This window comes from Salvelinus alpinus, chromosome 14 (genome assembly GCF_045679555.1).
Source record: "Salvelinus alpinus chromosome 14, SLU_Salpinus.1, whole genome shotgun sequence".
NCBI classification, from domain to species: domain Eukaryota; kingdom Metazoa; phylum Chordata; class Actinopteri; order Salmoniformes; family Salmonidae; genus Salvelinus; species Salvelinus alpinus.
Window position 1 is genome coordinate 46,584,096 of NC_092099.1, and position 15,900 is coordinate 46,599,995.

General features: G+C 50.8%; 1 protein-coding gene across 5 annotated transcripts in view; it reads right to left on the reverse strand.

The window, feature by feature from the left end:
- Positions 1 to 15,900, reverse strand: part of LOC139538981 (FERM, ARHGEF and pleckstrin domain-containing protein 1-like) — a 167,149-nt gene that overhangs the window by 14,586 nt on the left and 136,663 nt on the right. For all 5 annotated transcript variants that reach the window (XR_011667840.1, XM_071341607.1, XM_071341606.1 and 2 more), the window contains one exon: positions 1,054 to 1,187. Coding sequence is in view for 4 of the 5 variants with exons in the window: in XM_071341607.1 (XP_071197708.1) it covers positions 1,054 to 1,187 (134 nt within the window). In the remaining variant the exon portion in view is untranslated. The remainder of the gene's footprint in view (positions 1 to 1,053; positions 1,188 to 15,900) is intronic.

A 15,900-nucleotide genomic window follows, 5' to 3' on the forward strand; every position in this document is an offset into this window, starting at 1 on the left:
GTGTGTGTGTGTGTGTGTGTGTGTGTGTGTGTGTGTGTGTGTGTGTGTGTGTATTTTAAGCACTTATTAAAGTCATATTTCATATTCATGTAAACAATCATGCAAGGGAATTCCAATGAAATGGTTAACCTTTACCAACCTTTACCTGCACTGCTGAACACCACCAGCAGGTGTCTCTCTTGAGCATGAATTTCAGTTGACGACTAGATTCAGCACCATGTGAACTGACATCATTCTCAATACTCTTTCATTCAAAATATCAACCAATACATTACGGGGAGGGTAATAGAAAACCAAGAGAGGAGGTTCTGAATGTCGTTCCCCTATTCACTCACACATCTAACCCTAACCCCTATCCACTCACACATCTAACCCTAACCCCTATCCACTCACACATCTAACCCTAACCCCTATCCACTCACACATCCCACTACCAGCTCTTTCATCTCGGATCAAGAGAAGGCTAAAATAAGTCAACTGTACGTCACATTTGAAAAGTAGATGGCATGTAATCTGTGCTCCGTAGTTGGTCAGCTCGTTTGCCTTTGGGCCTCAGCCACGCCAGATGTCGGCCATGTTTTGAGTGAAAACACAGTCATCTCTTCCTTGGAGGTCTGTCTCTGGCTCTGTGGTTTAGTCTTGTAATAAGGCTTGGACAGTACGATGTCTGTAGTCGTGACGGTCTGCTAGGCGGGGCTCTGACGTAGGGACCATATCATTAAAGAGGAGCAGACAGTGGAATAACCCACAGGACTAGGAGGAGAAGAAGTGGCTTGATGCAGCGGGACTGTTGCCATAGAAACCCCAGCTACACAGGAAGTGTGTGTGTCTCTGTGATGAGGCCTCCCAGAATGAATGTCAAAACCCAGGATCAATGAAACAACAAAACCACACAAACTGTGTTCTTAATCCAAGAGGGTCTTATGTAAAAAACGAGGCTAAGTGGGAGTGACATTTTGAGAGAAAATAGCCTGAACTACAAAATACATTTATCATTGTGGGTGATTGTGACGCGGATGGATTGTAATTCTCCAGTGACGTGTGCCATCTCACCATAAAGCCAGCCTCTGCTCCACCTCTCTGAGGAAGCCGGACTGAAACTTGTACAGAGGGTCAAAGTTGGTGAAGATGGTGCTCTTCAGGGAGTCCGGGACGGCTTCGTCTTTACCCACTGAGTCCTGAAAAGACTGGGATGACGCACGCACGCACGCACGCACACACACACACACACACACACACACACACACACACACACACACACACACACACACACACACACACACACACACACACACACACACACACACACACACACACACACACACACACACACACACACAGAGAGAAAGAGAAATCAAGTTCTGCATTAGAGCACAGTGCACACACTTCATTGTGTAAATAGTGACGTTGTCAATTGCCAGTAGTTAAATGAGGACTTGCAGTCTGATGAGGTGAAAAACAGCGGTTCTGGTGGACTAGGAGCTTGGATGGCATTACAATCTGCATGACTGACGTGCTGCCAAAATACCTCTGTGATGTGGTTTAGCAACAATCACATGTTGCTCTCATGACTTCCACCAAATCCTTTAACGACCTGGAGATGAATGGAGGAATCAATATGCCATCATTCCTGACAAGGCCCAAGGGGAACATTACATGACAGGCTACCTGATCAGATTAGCCTGACATGGTTTAGGGTGCTGGGGGCTTGGTTTATCTGGTGGGGGCTTGGTTTATCTGGTGGGGGCTTGGTTTATCTGGTGGGGGCTTGGTTTATCTGGTGGGGGCTTGGTTTATCTGGTGGGGGCTTGGTTTATCTGGTGGGGGCTTGGTTTATCTGGTGGGGGCTTGGTTTATCTGGCGGGGGCGTGGTTTATCTGTTGGGGGCTTGGTTTATCTTGTGGGGGCTTGGTTTATCTGGCGGGGGCGTGGTTTATCTGTTGGGGGCTTGGTTTATCTGGTGGGGGCTTGGTTTATCTGGCGGGGGCGTGGTTTATCTGTTGGGGGCTTGGTTTATTTGGTGGGGGCTTGGTTTATCTGGTGGGGGCGTGGTTTATCTGGCGGGGGCGTGGTTTATCTGTTGGGGGCTTGGTTTATCTGGTGGGGGCTTGGTTTATCTGGTGGGGGCGTGGTTTATCTGTTGGGGGCTTGGTTTATCTGGTGGGGGCGTGGTTTATCTGGTGGGGGCTTGGTTTATATGGTGGGGGCTTGGTTTATCTGTTGGGGGCTTGGTTTATCTGGTGGGGGCTTGGTTTATCTGGTGGGGGCTTGGTTTATCTGGTGGGGGCTTGGTTTATCTGGTGGGGGCTTGGTTTATCTGGTGGGGGCTTGGTTTATCTGGTGGGGGCTTGGTTTATCTGGCGGGGGCGTGGTTTATCTGTTGGGGGCTTGGTTTATCTTGTGGGGGCTTGGTTTATCTGGCGGGGGCGTGGTTTATCTGTTGGGGGCTTGGTTTATCTGGTGGGGGCTTGGTTTATCTGGCGGGGGCGTGGTTTATCTGTTGGGGGCTTGGTTTATTTGGTGGGGGCTTGGTTTATCTGGTGGGGGCTTGGTTTATCTGGTGGGGGCGTGGTTTATCTGGCGGGGGCGTGGTTTATATGGTGGGGGCTTGGTTTATCTGTTGGGGGCTTGGTTTATCTGGTGGGGGCTTGGTTTATCTGGTGGGGGCGTGGTTTATCTGGTGGGGGCTTGGTTTATCTGGCGGGGGCGTGGTTTATCTGGTGGGGGCGTGGTTTATCTGGTGGGGGCTTGGTTTATCTGGTGGGGGCGTGGTTTATCTGGTGGGGGCTTGGTTTATCTGCTGGGGGCTTGGTTTATCTGCTGGGGGTGTGGTTTATCTGGTGGGGGCTTGGTTTATCTGGTGGGGGCTTGGTTTATCTGGCGGGGGCGTGGTTTATCTGTTGGGGGCTTGGTTTATCTTGTGGGGGCTTGGTTTATCTGGCGGGGGCGTGGTTTATCTGTTGGGGGCTTGGTTTATCTGGTGGGGGCTTGGTTTATCTGGCGGGGGCGTGGTTTATCTGTTGGGGGCTTGGTTTATTTGGTGGGGGCTTGGTTTATCTGGTGGGGGCGTGGTTTATCTGGCGGGGGCGTGGTTTATCTGTTGGGGGCTTGGTTTATCTGGTGGGGGCTTGGTTTATCTGGTGGGGGCGTGGTTTATCTGTTGGGGGCTTGGTTTATCTGGTGGGGGCGTGGTTTATCTGGTGGGGGCTTGGTTTATATGGTGGGGGCTTGGTTTATCTGTTGGGGGCTTGGTTTATCTGGTGGGGGCTTGGTTTATCTGGTGGGGGCTTGGTTTATCTGGTGGGGGCTTGGTTTATCTGGTGGGGGCTTGGTTTATCTGGTGGGGGCTTGGTTTATCTGGTGGGGGCTTGGTTTATCTGGCGGGGGCGTGGTTTATCTGTTGGGGGCTTGGTTTATCTTGTGGGGGCTTGGTTTATCTGGCGGGGGCGTGGTTTATCTGTTGGGGGCTTGGTTTATCTGGTGGGGGCTTGGTTTATCTGGCGGGGGCGTGGTTTATCTGTTGGGGGCTTGGTTTATTTGGTGGGGGCTTGGTTTATCTGGTGGGGGCTTGGTTTATCTGGTGGGGGCGTGGTTTATCTGGCGGGGGCGTGGTTTATCTGGTGGGGGCTTGGTTTATCTGTTGGGGGCTTGGTTTATCTGGTGGGGGCTTGGTTTATCTGGTGGGGGCGTGGTTTATCTGGTGGGGGCTTGGTTTATCTGGCGGGGGCGTGGTTTATCTGGTGGGGGCGTGGTTTATCTGGTGGGGGCTTGGTTTATCTGGTGGGGGCGTGGTTTATCTGGTGGGGGCTTGGTTTATCTGCTGGGGGCTTGGTTTATCTGCTGGGGGTGTGGTTTATCTGGTGGGGCGTGGTTTATCTGGTGGGTGCTTGGTTTATCTTGTGGGGGCTTGGTTTATCTGATGGGGGTGTGGTTTATCTGGTGGGGGCTTGGTTTATCTGGTGGGGACTTGGTTTATCTGGTGGGGGCGGGGTGTATCTGGTGGGGCGTGGTTTATCTGGTGGGGGCGTGGTTTATCTGGTGGGGGATTGGTTTATCTGGTGGGGCGTGGTTTATCTGGTGGGCGCTTGGTTTATCTGGTGGGGGCGTGGTTTATCTGGTGGGGGCTTGGTTTATTTGGTGGGGGCTTGGTTTATCTGGTGGGGGCTTGGTTTATCTGGTGGGGGAGTGGTTTATCTGGTGGGGGCGTGGTTTATCTGGTGGGGGCGTGGTTTATCTGGTGGGGCTTGGTTTATCTGCTGGGGGCATGGTTTATCTGGTGGGGGCTTGGTTTATCTGCTGCGGGCTTGTTCTAGCCCTATTCCCTACATAGTCCCCATTGTACTCAGGTCATTTGGACAGTCCATCTGTAGATGCTCTACAGACTATCAGTAACATTTAAACTATCTACTAACCCTAAACTTAACCCTTACCCTTATTCTAAACCGAACTCTAACCGTAACCTTAGCAAGCAGTCGCTTATCAACAGATAGTTTGTTGATAGTATGTCCATCTGTAGAGCATCTGGAGCATCTACAGATGGACAATCCGGACTATCCTAATGAAGTGTGACCTAAAGTAGTGCACTATGTCGGGAATAGGGTGCCATTTGGCTATCTGAAGATGGATGCACTAACTGTAAGTGGCTCTGTAAAAGAGTGTCTGCTACATTACTAACATGTAAATGTATATAGGTTGGAGAGAGGGGTTAGGAGGAGGTACGGTACTGCAGGAGAGGAGAGGTACGGTACTGCGGGAGAGGAGAGGTACGGTACTGCAGGAGAGGAGAGGTATGGTACTGCAGGAGAGGAGAGGTACGGTACTGCAGGAGAGGAGAGGTACGGTACTGCAGGAGAGGAGAGGTATGGTACTGCAGGAGGGGGAGGTACGGTACTGCAGGAGAGGAGAGGTACGGTACTGCAGGAGAGGAGAGGTACGGTACTGCAGGAGGAGAGGGGGGGTACTGCAGGAGAGGAGAGGTACGGTACTGCAGGAGAGGAGAGGTACGGTACTGCAGGAGAGGAGAGGTATGGTACTGCAGGAGGGGGAGGTACGGTACTGCAGGAGAGGAGAAGTACGGTACTGCAGGAGAGGAGAGGTACGGTACTGCAGGAGGAGAGGGGGGGTACTGCAGGAGAGGAGAGGTACGGTACTGCAGGAGAGGAGAGGTACGGTACTGCAGGAGAGGAGAGGTACGGTACTGCAGGAGAGGAGAGGTATGGTACTGCAGGAGAGGAGAGGTACGGTACTGCAGGAGGGGGAGGTGCGGTACTGCATGGGGGGGGAGGTTTGGTACTGCAGGAGGAAGGAGGTTCGGTACTGCAGGAGGAGGGAGGTTCGGTACTGCAGGAGGGAGGAGGTACGGTACTGCAGGAGGAAGGAGGTTCGGTACTGCAGGAGGAAGGAGGTACAGTATTGCAGGAGGAGGGAGGTTCGGTACTGCAGGAGGAAGGAGGTTCAGTACTGTAGGAGGGGAGAGGTTCGGTACCGCAGGAGGAGAGAGGTTCAGTACTGCAGGAGGGGGAGGTTCGGTACTGCAAGAGGTAGGAGGTTCGGGAATGCAGGGTGTTGCAGGAGGGAGGGGTACAGTAATGCAGGATGTTGCAGGAGGGGGAAGGTACAGTACTGCAGGGTGATGCAGGAGGGTGGAGGTACAGTACTGCAGGATGTTGCAGGAGGGGGAAGGTACAGTACTGCAGGGTGATGCAGGAGGGTGGAGGTACAGTACTGCAGGATGATGCAGGAGGGTGGAGGTACAGTACTGCAGGGTGTTGCAGGAGGGGTAGGTACAGTACTGCAGGATGTTGCAGGAGGGGAAGGTACAGTACTGCAGGATGTTGCAGGAGGGAGGAGGTACAGTACTGCATGATGTTGCAGGAGGGTGGAGGTACAGTACTGCAGGATGTTGCAGGAGGGGAAGGTGCAGTACTGCAGGATGATGCAGGAGGGTGGAGGTACAGTACTGCAGGATGTTGCAGGAGGGTGGAGGTACAGTACTGCAGGGGGAGGTACAATACAACACCAGCCAAAAGAAGGAGAAAAAGGGAGAGAGAATATAGATGAGAGAGAAAGAGAGAGAATATAGATGAGAGAGAATATAGATGAGAGAGAAAGAGAGAGAGAATATAGATGAGAGAGAATATAGATGAGAGAGAAAGAGAGAGAGAATATAGATGAGAGAGAATATAGATGAGAGAAAGAGAGAGAATATAGATTAGAGAGAAAGAGAGAGAGAATATGGATGAGAAAGAGAGAGAATATAGATGAGAGAGAATATAGATGAGAGAAAGAGAGAGAGAATATAGATGAGAGAGAATATAGATGAGAGAGAATATAGATGAGAGCGAATATGGATGAGAGAGAAAGAGTAGAGCAGCCAACACAACTATTTATGAGAAGTGTAAAAGTTTTCTCTGAATATCAGAAAAGATGAGAAGAGCTGCAGTCCATATAAACAGAGAGAGAAGAGCTGCAGTCCATATAAACAGAGAGGGAAGAGCTGCAGTCCATATAAACAGAGAGGGAAGAGCTGCAGTCCATATAAACAGAGAGAGAAGAGCTGCAGTCCATATAAACAGAGAGGGAAGAGCTGCAGTCCATATAAACAGAGAGGGAAGAGCTGCAGTCCATATAAACAGAGAGAGAAGAGCTGCAGTCCATATAAACAGAGAGAGAAGAGCTGCAGTCCATATAAACAGAGAGGGAAGAACTGCAGTCCATATAAACAGAGAGGGAAGAGCTGCAGTCCATATAAACAGAGAGAGAAGAGCTGCAGTCCATATAAACAGAGAGAGAAGAACTGCAGTCCATATAAACAGAGAGAGAAGAGCTGCAGTCCATATAAACAGAGAGGGAAGAGCTGCAGTCCATATAAACAGCTAGCTGGAATAATTTGTGTTTTTCTGCCCAGAGGACAGCAGGGAAAAAAACAAACATAACAGCAGTGTTGAATCCCTGAGAGAAAGAGAGCGAGAGACACACACATTTTTCCCTGAGATTACACAGACCCACAAAGATTTTGAAAACAAATCCAATTTTGATAAACTCCCATATTATCTATTAGGTAGTGGTTCCCAAACTTTTTATAGTCCGGTACCCCTTCAAACATTCAACCTCCAGCTGTACCCCCTCTAGCACCAGGGTCAGCGCACTCTCAAATGTTGTTTTTGCCATCATTGTAAGTCTGCCACACAGACACTATATGATACATTTATTAAACATAAGAGTGAGAGTTTTTGTCACAACCGGCACGTGGGAAGTGATAAAGAGCTCTTATAGGACCAGGGAACAAATAATAATGTAATAATAATCAATAATTTAGCTCTTTAACATATAAAACCTTATTTGTCACCACAGGTTAATGAGAAGGGTGCGCTTGAAAGGATGCACATAACTCTGCAATGTTGGGTTGTTTTGGAGAGAGTCATTTTCCACACAGTCTGTGCCTGTATTTAGTTTTCATGCTAGTGAGGGCCGAGAATCCACTCTCACATAGGTACGTGGTTGCAGAGGGCATCAGTGTCTTAACAGCGCGATTTGCCAAGGCAAGATACTCTGAGCACAGCCCAATCCAGAAATCTGGCAGTGGCTTCTGATTAAATACAATTTTCACAGAACCGCTTGATGCAATTTCGATGAGGCTCTCTTGTTCAGATATCGGTAAGTGGACTGGAGGCAGGGCATGAAAGGGATCCAGTTGTTCGTGTCATCCGTTTTGGGAAAGTACCTGCAGAGAAGAGCTCCAACTTCATAATCATAGTGTCACGCCCTGGCCTTAGTATTCTTTGTTTTCTTAATTATTTTAGTTAGGTCAGGGTGTGACATGGGGAATATATGTGTTTTTTGTAGTGTCTAGGGTGGTTGTAAGGTTTAGGGGGTTTATTAGAGTAGTTGGGTTTATGTTTAGTATAGTAGTCTAGCTGTGTCTAAGGTTGAGTGTAGGTATCTAGGAAAGTCTATGCTTGCCTGAATTGGGTCTCAATTAGAGACAGCTGGTTATTGTTGTCTCTGATTGGGAGCCATATTTAAGGCAACCATAGGCTTTAGCTGTTTGTGGGGAATTGTCTATGTCGAAGTGTTTTGTGTCAGCACTGATTTTTGTATAGCTTCACGGTCGTCTGTTCTGTTTGTTGTTTTGTTTTTTCCTTCTTTAAAATAAAAGAAGATGTACTTTCCACACGCTGCGCCTTGGTCCTCTCTCAGTCCCGTTGACGATCGTGACAGAATTCCCCACCAACATGGGACCAAGCTGTGTAAATCAAGGCAGAGTGGCTGGAAGCCCGAGAGGCTACCCCAAAAATTTCTTGGGGGAGGGCACACGGGGAGTGTGGCTGGGTCAAGTGGGAGAATTGAGCCAGTTCCCCGTGCTTACCATCAGGAGCAGTTGGCTAAACGAAGGTATGAGTCAGAGAATGTGGAGGAGTTATTGGACAGATTGGAGGAAAGTGAAAGGATGGGAGATTATGAGACATTTGAGGAGTTGTTGGTGTTATTGGAGGAGAGCGAAGAGAGAGAGATGTTGATATGGGGGAGCATACAACCAGGTAAGGTTGGGAAGCCTCCTGTGCGTCTCCTGAGCCCTGTACGCACTGTTCCTTCTTCCCGCACTCTTCCTGAGGTGCGTGCCCTCAGCCTGGTACCACCAGTACCGGTACCACGCACCAGGCCTATAGTGCGCCTCGAGAGTCCAGTGTGCCCTGTTCCTCCTCCACGTACTAGCCCTATGGTGCGTGTCTCCAGTCCGGTACCACGCACCAAGCTTCCTGTGTGTTCCCAGAGTCCTGTGCGTCCTGTTGCTGCTCCCCGCACTAGCCCTGAGATGCGTGTCCCCAGCCCGGTACCACCAGTTCCGGCACCACGCACTAGGCCTAATGTGCGTCCCCAGGGTCCAGTATGCCCTGTTCCTTTTCCCCGCACTAGCCCTGAGATGCGTGTCCCCAGCCCGGTACCACCAGTTCCGGCACCACGCACTAGGCCTAATGTGCGTCTCCAGGGTCCTGTATGCCCTGTTCCTTCTCCCCGCACTAGCCTGAAGGTGCGTGTCCTTAGCCCGGTGCCTCCAGTTCCGGCACCACGCACCAGGCCTACAGTGCGCCTCATCCGGCCAGAGCCATCCGTCTGCCCAGTGCCATCTGAGCCATCCGTCTGCCCAGTGCCATCTGAGCCATCCGTCTGCCCAGTGCCATCTGAGCCATCCGTCTCCCCAGCGCCATCTGAGCCATCCGTCTCCCCAGCGCCATCTGAGCCATCCGTCTCCCCAGCGCCATCTGAGCCATCCGTCTCCCCAGCGCCATCTGAGCCGTCCGTCTCCTCAGCGCCATCTGAGCCGTCCGTCTCCCCAGCGCCATCTGAGCCATCCGTCTGCCCAGTGCCGTCTGAGCCATCCGTCTGTCCCGAGCCATTAGAGCCGCCCGTCTGTCCCGAGCCGTCAGAGCCGTTAGTCAGTCAGGAGCCGCTAGAGCCATTCGTCAGACAGGATCTGCCAGAGCCGCCAACCAGACAGGATCTGCCAGAGCCGCCAACCAGACAGGATCTGCCAGAGCCGCCAACCAGACAGGATCTGCCAGAGCCGCCAACCAGACAGGATCTGCCAGAGCCGCCAGCCAGCCATGAGCAGACAGATCCGTCAGCCAGCCATGAGCAGACAGATCCGTCAGCCAGCCATGAGCAGCCAGATCCGTCAGCCAGCCATGAGCAGCCAGATCCGTCAGCCAGCCATGAGCAGCCAGATCCGTCAGCCAGCCATGAGCAGCCAGATCCGTCAGCCAGCCATGAGCAGCCAGATCCGTCAGCCAGCCATGAGCAGCCAGATCCGTCAGCCAGCCATGAGCAGCCAGATCCGTCAGCCAGCCATGAGCAGCCAGATCCGTCAGCCAGCCATGAGCCGTCCAGCCAGGATCCGCCAGAGCCGTCCAGCCAGGATCCGCCAGAGCCGTCCAGCCAGGATCCGCCAGAGCCGTCCAGCCAGGATCCGCCAGAGCCGGCCAGTCAGGATCCGCCAGCCAGCCAGGATCCGCCAGAGCCAGCCATCCAGGATCCGCCATTCAGTCCGGTGCTGCCCTTCAGTCCGGTGCTGCCCTTCAGTCCGGTGCTGCCCTTCAGTCCGGAGCTGCCGTACCTCAGTCCGGAGCTGCCCCTTATCCTGGTGCTGCCCCTTATCCTGGTGCTGCCCCTTATCCTGGTGCTGCCCCTTATCCTGGTGCTGCCCCTTATCCTGGTGCTGCCCCTTAGTCCGGTGCTGCCCCTTAGTCCGGTGCTGCCCCTTAGTCCGGTGCTGCCCTTCAGTCCGGTGCTGCCCTTCAGTCCGGAGCTGCCGTACCTCAGTCCGGAGCTGCCCCTTATCCTGGGGCTGCCCCTTATCCTGGTGCTGCCCCTTATCCTGGTACTGCCCCTTATCCTGGTGCTGTCCCTTATCCTGGTGCTGCCCCTTAGTCCGGTACTGCCCCTTAGTCCGGTGCTGCCCCTTAGTCCGGTGCTGCCTCTTAGTCCGGTGCTGCCCCTTATTCCAGTGGGGTTAAGAAAGCGGGTAGTGACTATGGTGGGGTGGGGACCACGACCAGTGCCGGAGCCGCCGCCGTGGACGGACGCCCACCCAGACCCTCCCCTAGACTATGTGCTGGTGCGCCCGGAGTTCGCACCTTAAGGGGGGGGGGGTTATGTCACGCCCTGGCCTTAGTATTCTTTGTTTTCTTAATTATTTTAGTTAGGTCAGGGTGTGACATGGGGAATATATGTGTTTTTTGTAGTGTCTAGGGTGGTTGTAAGGTTTAGGGGGTTTATTAGAGTAGTTGGGTTTATGTTTAGTATAGTAGTCTAGCTGTGTCTATGGTTGAGTGTAGGTATCTAGGAAAGTCTATGCTTGCCTGAATTGGGTCTCAATTAGAGACAGCTGGTTATTGTTGTCTCTGATTGGGAGCCATATTTAAGGCAACCATAGGCTTTAGCTGTTTGTGGGGAATTGTCTATGTCGAAGTGTTTTGTGTCAGCACTGATTTTTGTATAGCTTCACGGTCGTCTGTTCTGTTTGTTTTGTTTTTTCCTTCTTTAAAATAAAAGAAGATGTACTTTCCACGCGCTGCGCCTTGGTCCTCTCTCAGTCCCGTTGACGATCGTGACACATAGCCTCAATTTTGCCCCGCACATTGAATATAATTGCGGAGAGTCCCTGTAATCCTAGATTCAGATCATTCAGGTGAGAAAAAACATCACCCAGATAGGCCAGTCATGTGAGAAACTAGTGATCATGCAAGCGGTCAGACAAGTGAAAATTAGGGTCAGTAAAGAAAAGTTTAATCTTGTCTCTCAATTTTAAAAAACGTGTCAATACTTTGCCCATTGATAACCAGTGCACTTCTGTATGTTGTAAAAGCGTTACATGGTCGCTGCCCATATCATTGCATAGTGCAGAAAAAACACAAGAGTTCAGGGGCCTTGCTTTAACAAAGGTAAATGTAGTGTCCAAAAGGTCTTTCTTGCCTACCAAAGTCCATTTGATGTCACAAAGCGGTCCAGTACTTTATCCTCTCATGCTGTCCTGGTTTACAGAAGAGGATGTCTTCCTAAGTTGACCCCCCATAAACGTAACAGACATATACCAGGAAATGTGCCAGGCCCGCCACGTCTGTTGACTCATCCAGCTGGAACGCATAGAATTCACTGGCTTGTATGCAAAGCAGTAATTGTTTCAAAACATCTCCTGTCATGTCATTGATGCGTCGTGAAACAGTGTTGTTTGATGAAGGCGTTGTCTGTATAGTTCTTTTGGCATTTCCCCCAGCATTGTCCCAGCCATATCCGCTGCAGCAGGAAGAATGAAGTCCTCCACAATAGTATGGGGCTTGCCTGTCCTAGCTCCTCGGTAGCTCACCATATAAGACTCTTCTAGCCCCTTCTTATTAATGGTATCTGTTGCTTTTATACATTTACGTCATTTAGCAGACGCTCTTATCCAGAGCGACTTACAAATTGGAAAGTTCATACATATTCATCCTGGTCCCCCCGTGGGGAATGAACCCACAACCCTGGCGTTGCAAGCGCCATGCTCTACCAACTGAGCCACACGGGACCACGTATACATGTCTTACCACTCGAAAGTCGTCTTAATTCTCGCTCAAAAAACTCCCGTGGCTTATTTTTCAAATTGGCATGTTTTGTTAATAAAGAGTGAAGGTTTCATCGTGTTGTGAGATAGTACTTTTGCACATATAACACACTGTGGCTGAGGAAAGGCACTACTCCCAATATAAGTGAACCCCAAATCAATGTAGTTCTCGTCATATTTGCGCCTCTTCGATGGTCCAACGTCCCTGTCTGTTGTTCGGTGCTTTCCCGGATAAGAGGGCAGTAGCTCTTCGGCTGCATCAGATTCACAACTGTCAGTGTCCATGCTAGCTGGGCTAACAACAAATTTAGAATTACTGACGCTAGCATTGGATGTGCTCGTGGAAGCAGAACAACTTGTCGTTATTGCTGGTAGTAGCAGTACCACCAGTAGAGCTGGTGTGTGTCTCTATGGACGCGGGCCTTACTTTTTTTTAACCATTAATACATTTTCCGAGTTAACGGAATGAACAGCAGCTACGTTTGGCTACATACGGACCGTTAGTGGAAATGTAGGTGGCAGGTACCGCTAGTGGTTAGAGTGTTGGACTAGTAACTGAAATGTTGCAAGATCAAATCCCCGAGCTGACAAGGTAAAAATCTGTTGTTCTGCCCCTGAACAAGGCAGTTAACCCACTGTCCTAGGCTGTCATTGTAAATAAGAATTTCTTCAAAAGTGACTTGCCTAGATAAAATAATAACAATAATGTGATTGGATGTTAGTTATTTGACTAGGCTACTTGTATTTGACATTGTGTTATTATTTTGCTGAACACTAGATTTAATTTAGGTTTAATTAGATTTTTGGCAGAGAAACAAATCTACTCAGGCGAGAAAAAAAGCTCCCCCAAATGTATAGCCCCGTTGGAATTTGTTTATATATATATATATATATTGTATGTATATATATATATATATACAGTTGAAGTCGGAAGTTTACATACACTTAGGTTGGAGTCATTAAAACTCATTTTTCAACCACTCCACAAATTTCTTGTTAACAGACTATAGTTTTGGCAAGTCGGTGAGGAAATCTACTTTGTGCATGACACAAGTAATTTTTCCAATAATTGTTTACAGACAGATTCATTCAATTATAATTCACTCTATCACAATTCCAGTGGGTCAGAAGTTTACATACACTAAATTTAAATAGCTTGGAAGATTCCAGAAATTGATGTCATGGCTTTAGAAGCTTCTGATAGGCTAATTGACATAATTTGAGTCAATTGGAGGTGTACCTGTGGATGTATTTCAAGGCCTATCTTCAAACTCAGTGCCTCTTTGCTTGACATCATGGGACAATCAAAAGACATCAGCCAAGACCTCAGAAAATAAATTGTAGACCTACACAAGTCTGGTTCATCCTTGGGAGCAATTTCCAAATGCCTGAAGGTACCACGTTCATCTGTACAAACAATAGTACGTAAGTTTAAACACCATGGGACCACGCAGCCGTCATACCGCTCAGGAAGGAGATGCCATCCGTCTCCCCAGCGCCATCTGAGCCATCCGTCTCCCCAGCGCCATCTGAGCCGTCCGTCTCCTCAGCGCCATCTGAGCCGTCCGTCTCCCCAGCGCCATCTGAGCCATCCGTCTGCCCAGTGCCGTCTGAGCCATCCGTCTGTCCCGAGCCATTAGAGCCGCCCGTCTGTCCCGAGCCGTCAGAGCCGTTAGTCAGTCAGGAGCCGCTAGAGCCATTCGTCAGACAGGATCTGCCAGAGCCGCCAACCAGACAGGATCTGCCAGAGCCGCCAACCAGACAGGATCTGCCAGAGCCGCCAACCAGACAGGATCTGCCAGAGCCGCCAACCAGACAGGATCTGCCAGAGCCGCCAGCCAGCCATGAGCAGACAGATCCGTCAGCCAGCCATGAGCAGACAGATCCGTCAGCCAGCCATGAGCAGCCAGATCCGTCAGCCAGCCATGAGCAGCCAGATCCGTCAGCCAGCCATGAGCAGCCAGATCCGTCAGCCAGCCATGAGCAGCCAGATCCGTCAGCCAGCCATGAGCAGCCAGATCCGTCAGCCAGCCATGAGCAGCCAGATCCGTCAGCCAGCCATGAGCAGCCAGATCCGTCAGCCAGCCATGAGCAGCCAGATCCGTCAGCCAGCCATGAGCAGCCAGATCCGTCAGCCAGCCATGAGCAGCCAGATCCGTCAGCCAGCCATGAGCCGTCCAGCCAGGATCCGCCAGAGCCGTCCAGCCAGGATCCGCCAGAGCCGTCCAGCCAGGATCCGCCAGAGCCGTCCAGCCAGGATCCGCCAGAGCCGGCCAGCCAGGATCCGCCAGCCAGCCAGGATCCGCCAGAGCCAGCCATCCAGGATCCGCCATTCAGTCCGGTGCTGCCCTTCAGTCCGGTGCTGCCCTTCAGTCCGGAGCTGCCGTACCTCAGTCCGGAGCTGCCCCTTATCCTGGTGCTGCCCCTTATCCTGGTGCTGCCCCTTATCCTGGTGCTGCCCCTTATCCTGGTGCTGCCCCTTATCCTGGTGCTGCCCCTTATCCTGGTGCTGCCCCTTAGTCCGGTGCTGCCCCTTAGTCCGGTGCTGCCCCTTAGTCCGGTGCTGCCCCTTAGTCCGGTGCTGCCCTTCAGTCCGGTGCTGCCCTTCAGTCCGGAGCTGCCGTACCTCAGTCCGGAGCTGCCCCTTATCCTGGGGCTGCCCCTTATCCTGGTGCTGCCCCTTATCCTGGTACTGCCCCTTATCCTGGTGCTGTCCCTTATCCTGGTGCTGCCCCTTAGTCCGGTGCTGCCCCTTAGTCCGGTACTGCCCCTTAGTCCGGTGCTGCCTCTTAGTCCGGTGCTGCCTCTTAGTCCGGTGCTGCCCCTTATTCCAGTGGGGTTAAGAAAGCGGGTAGTGACTATGGTGGGGTGGGGACCACGACCAGTACCGGAGCCGCCGCCGTGGACGGACGCCCACCCAGACCCTCCCCTAGACTATGTGCTGGTGCGCCCGGAGTTCGCACCTTAAGGGGGGGGGGGTTATGTCACGCCCTGGCCTTAGTATTCTTTGTTTTCTTAATTATTTTAGTTAGGTCAGGGTGTGACATGGGGAATATATGTGTTTTTTGTAGTGTCTAGGGTGGTTGTAAGGTTTAGGGGGTTTATTAGAGTAGTTGGGTTTATGTTTAGTATAGTAGTCTAGCTGTGTCTATGGTTGAGTGTAGGTATCTAGGAAAGTCTATGCTTGCCTGAATTGGGTCTCAATTAGAGACAGCTGGTTATTGTTGTCTCTGATTGGGAGCCATATTTAAGGCAACCATAGGCTTTAGCTGTTTGTGGGGAATTGTCTATGTCGAAGTGTTTTGTGTCAGCACTGATTTTTGTATAGCTTCACGGTCGTCTGTTCTGTTTGTTGTTTTGTTTTTTCCTTCTTTAAAATAAAAGAAGATGTACTTTCCACGCGCTGCGCCTTGGTCCTCTCTCAGTCCCGTTGACGATCGTGACACATAGCCTCAATTTTGCCCCGCACATTGAATATAATTGCGGAGAGTCCCTGTAATCCTAGATTCAGATCATTCAGGTGAGAAAAAACATCACCCAGATAGGCCAGTCATGTGAGAAACTAGTGATCATGCAAGCGGTCAGACAAGTGAAAATTAGGGTCAGTAAAGAAAAGTTTAATCTTGTCTCTCAATTTTAAAAAACGTGTCAATACTTTGCCCATTGATAACCAGTGCACTTCTGTATGTTGTAAAAGCGTTACATGGTCGCTGCCCATATCATTGCATAGTGCAGAAAAAACACAAGAGTTCAGGGGCCTTGCTTTAACAAAGGTAAATGTAGTGTCCAAAAGGTCTTTCTTG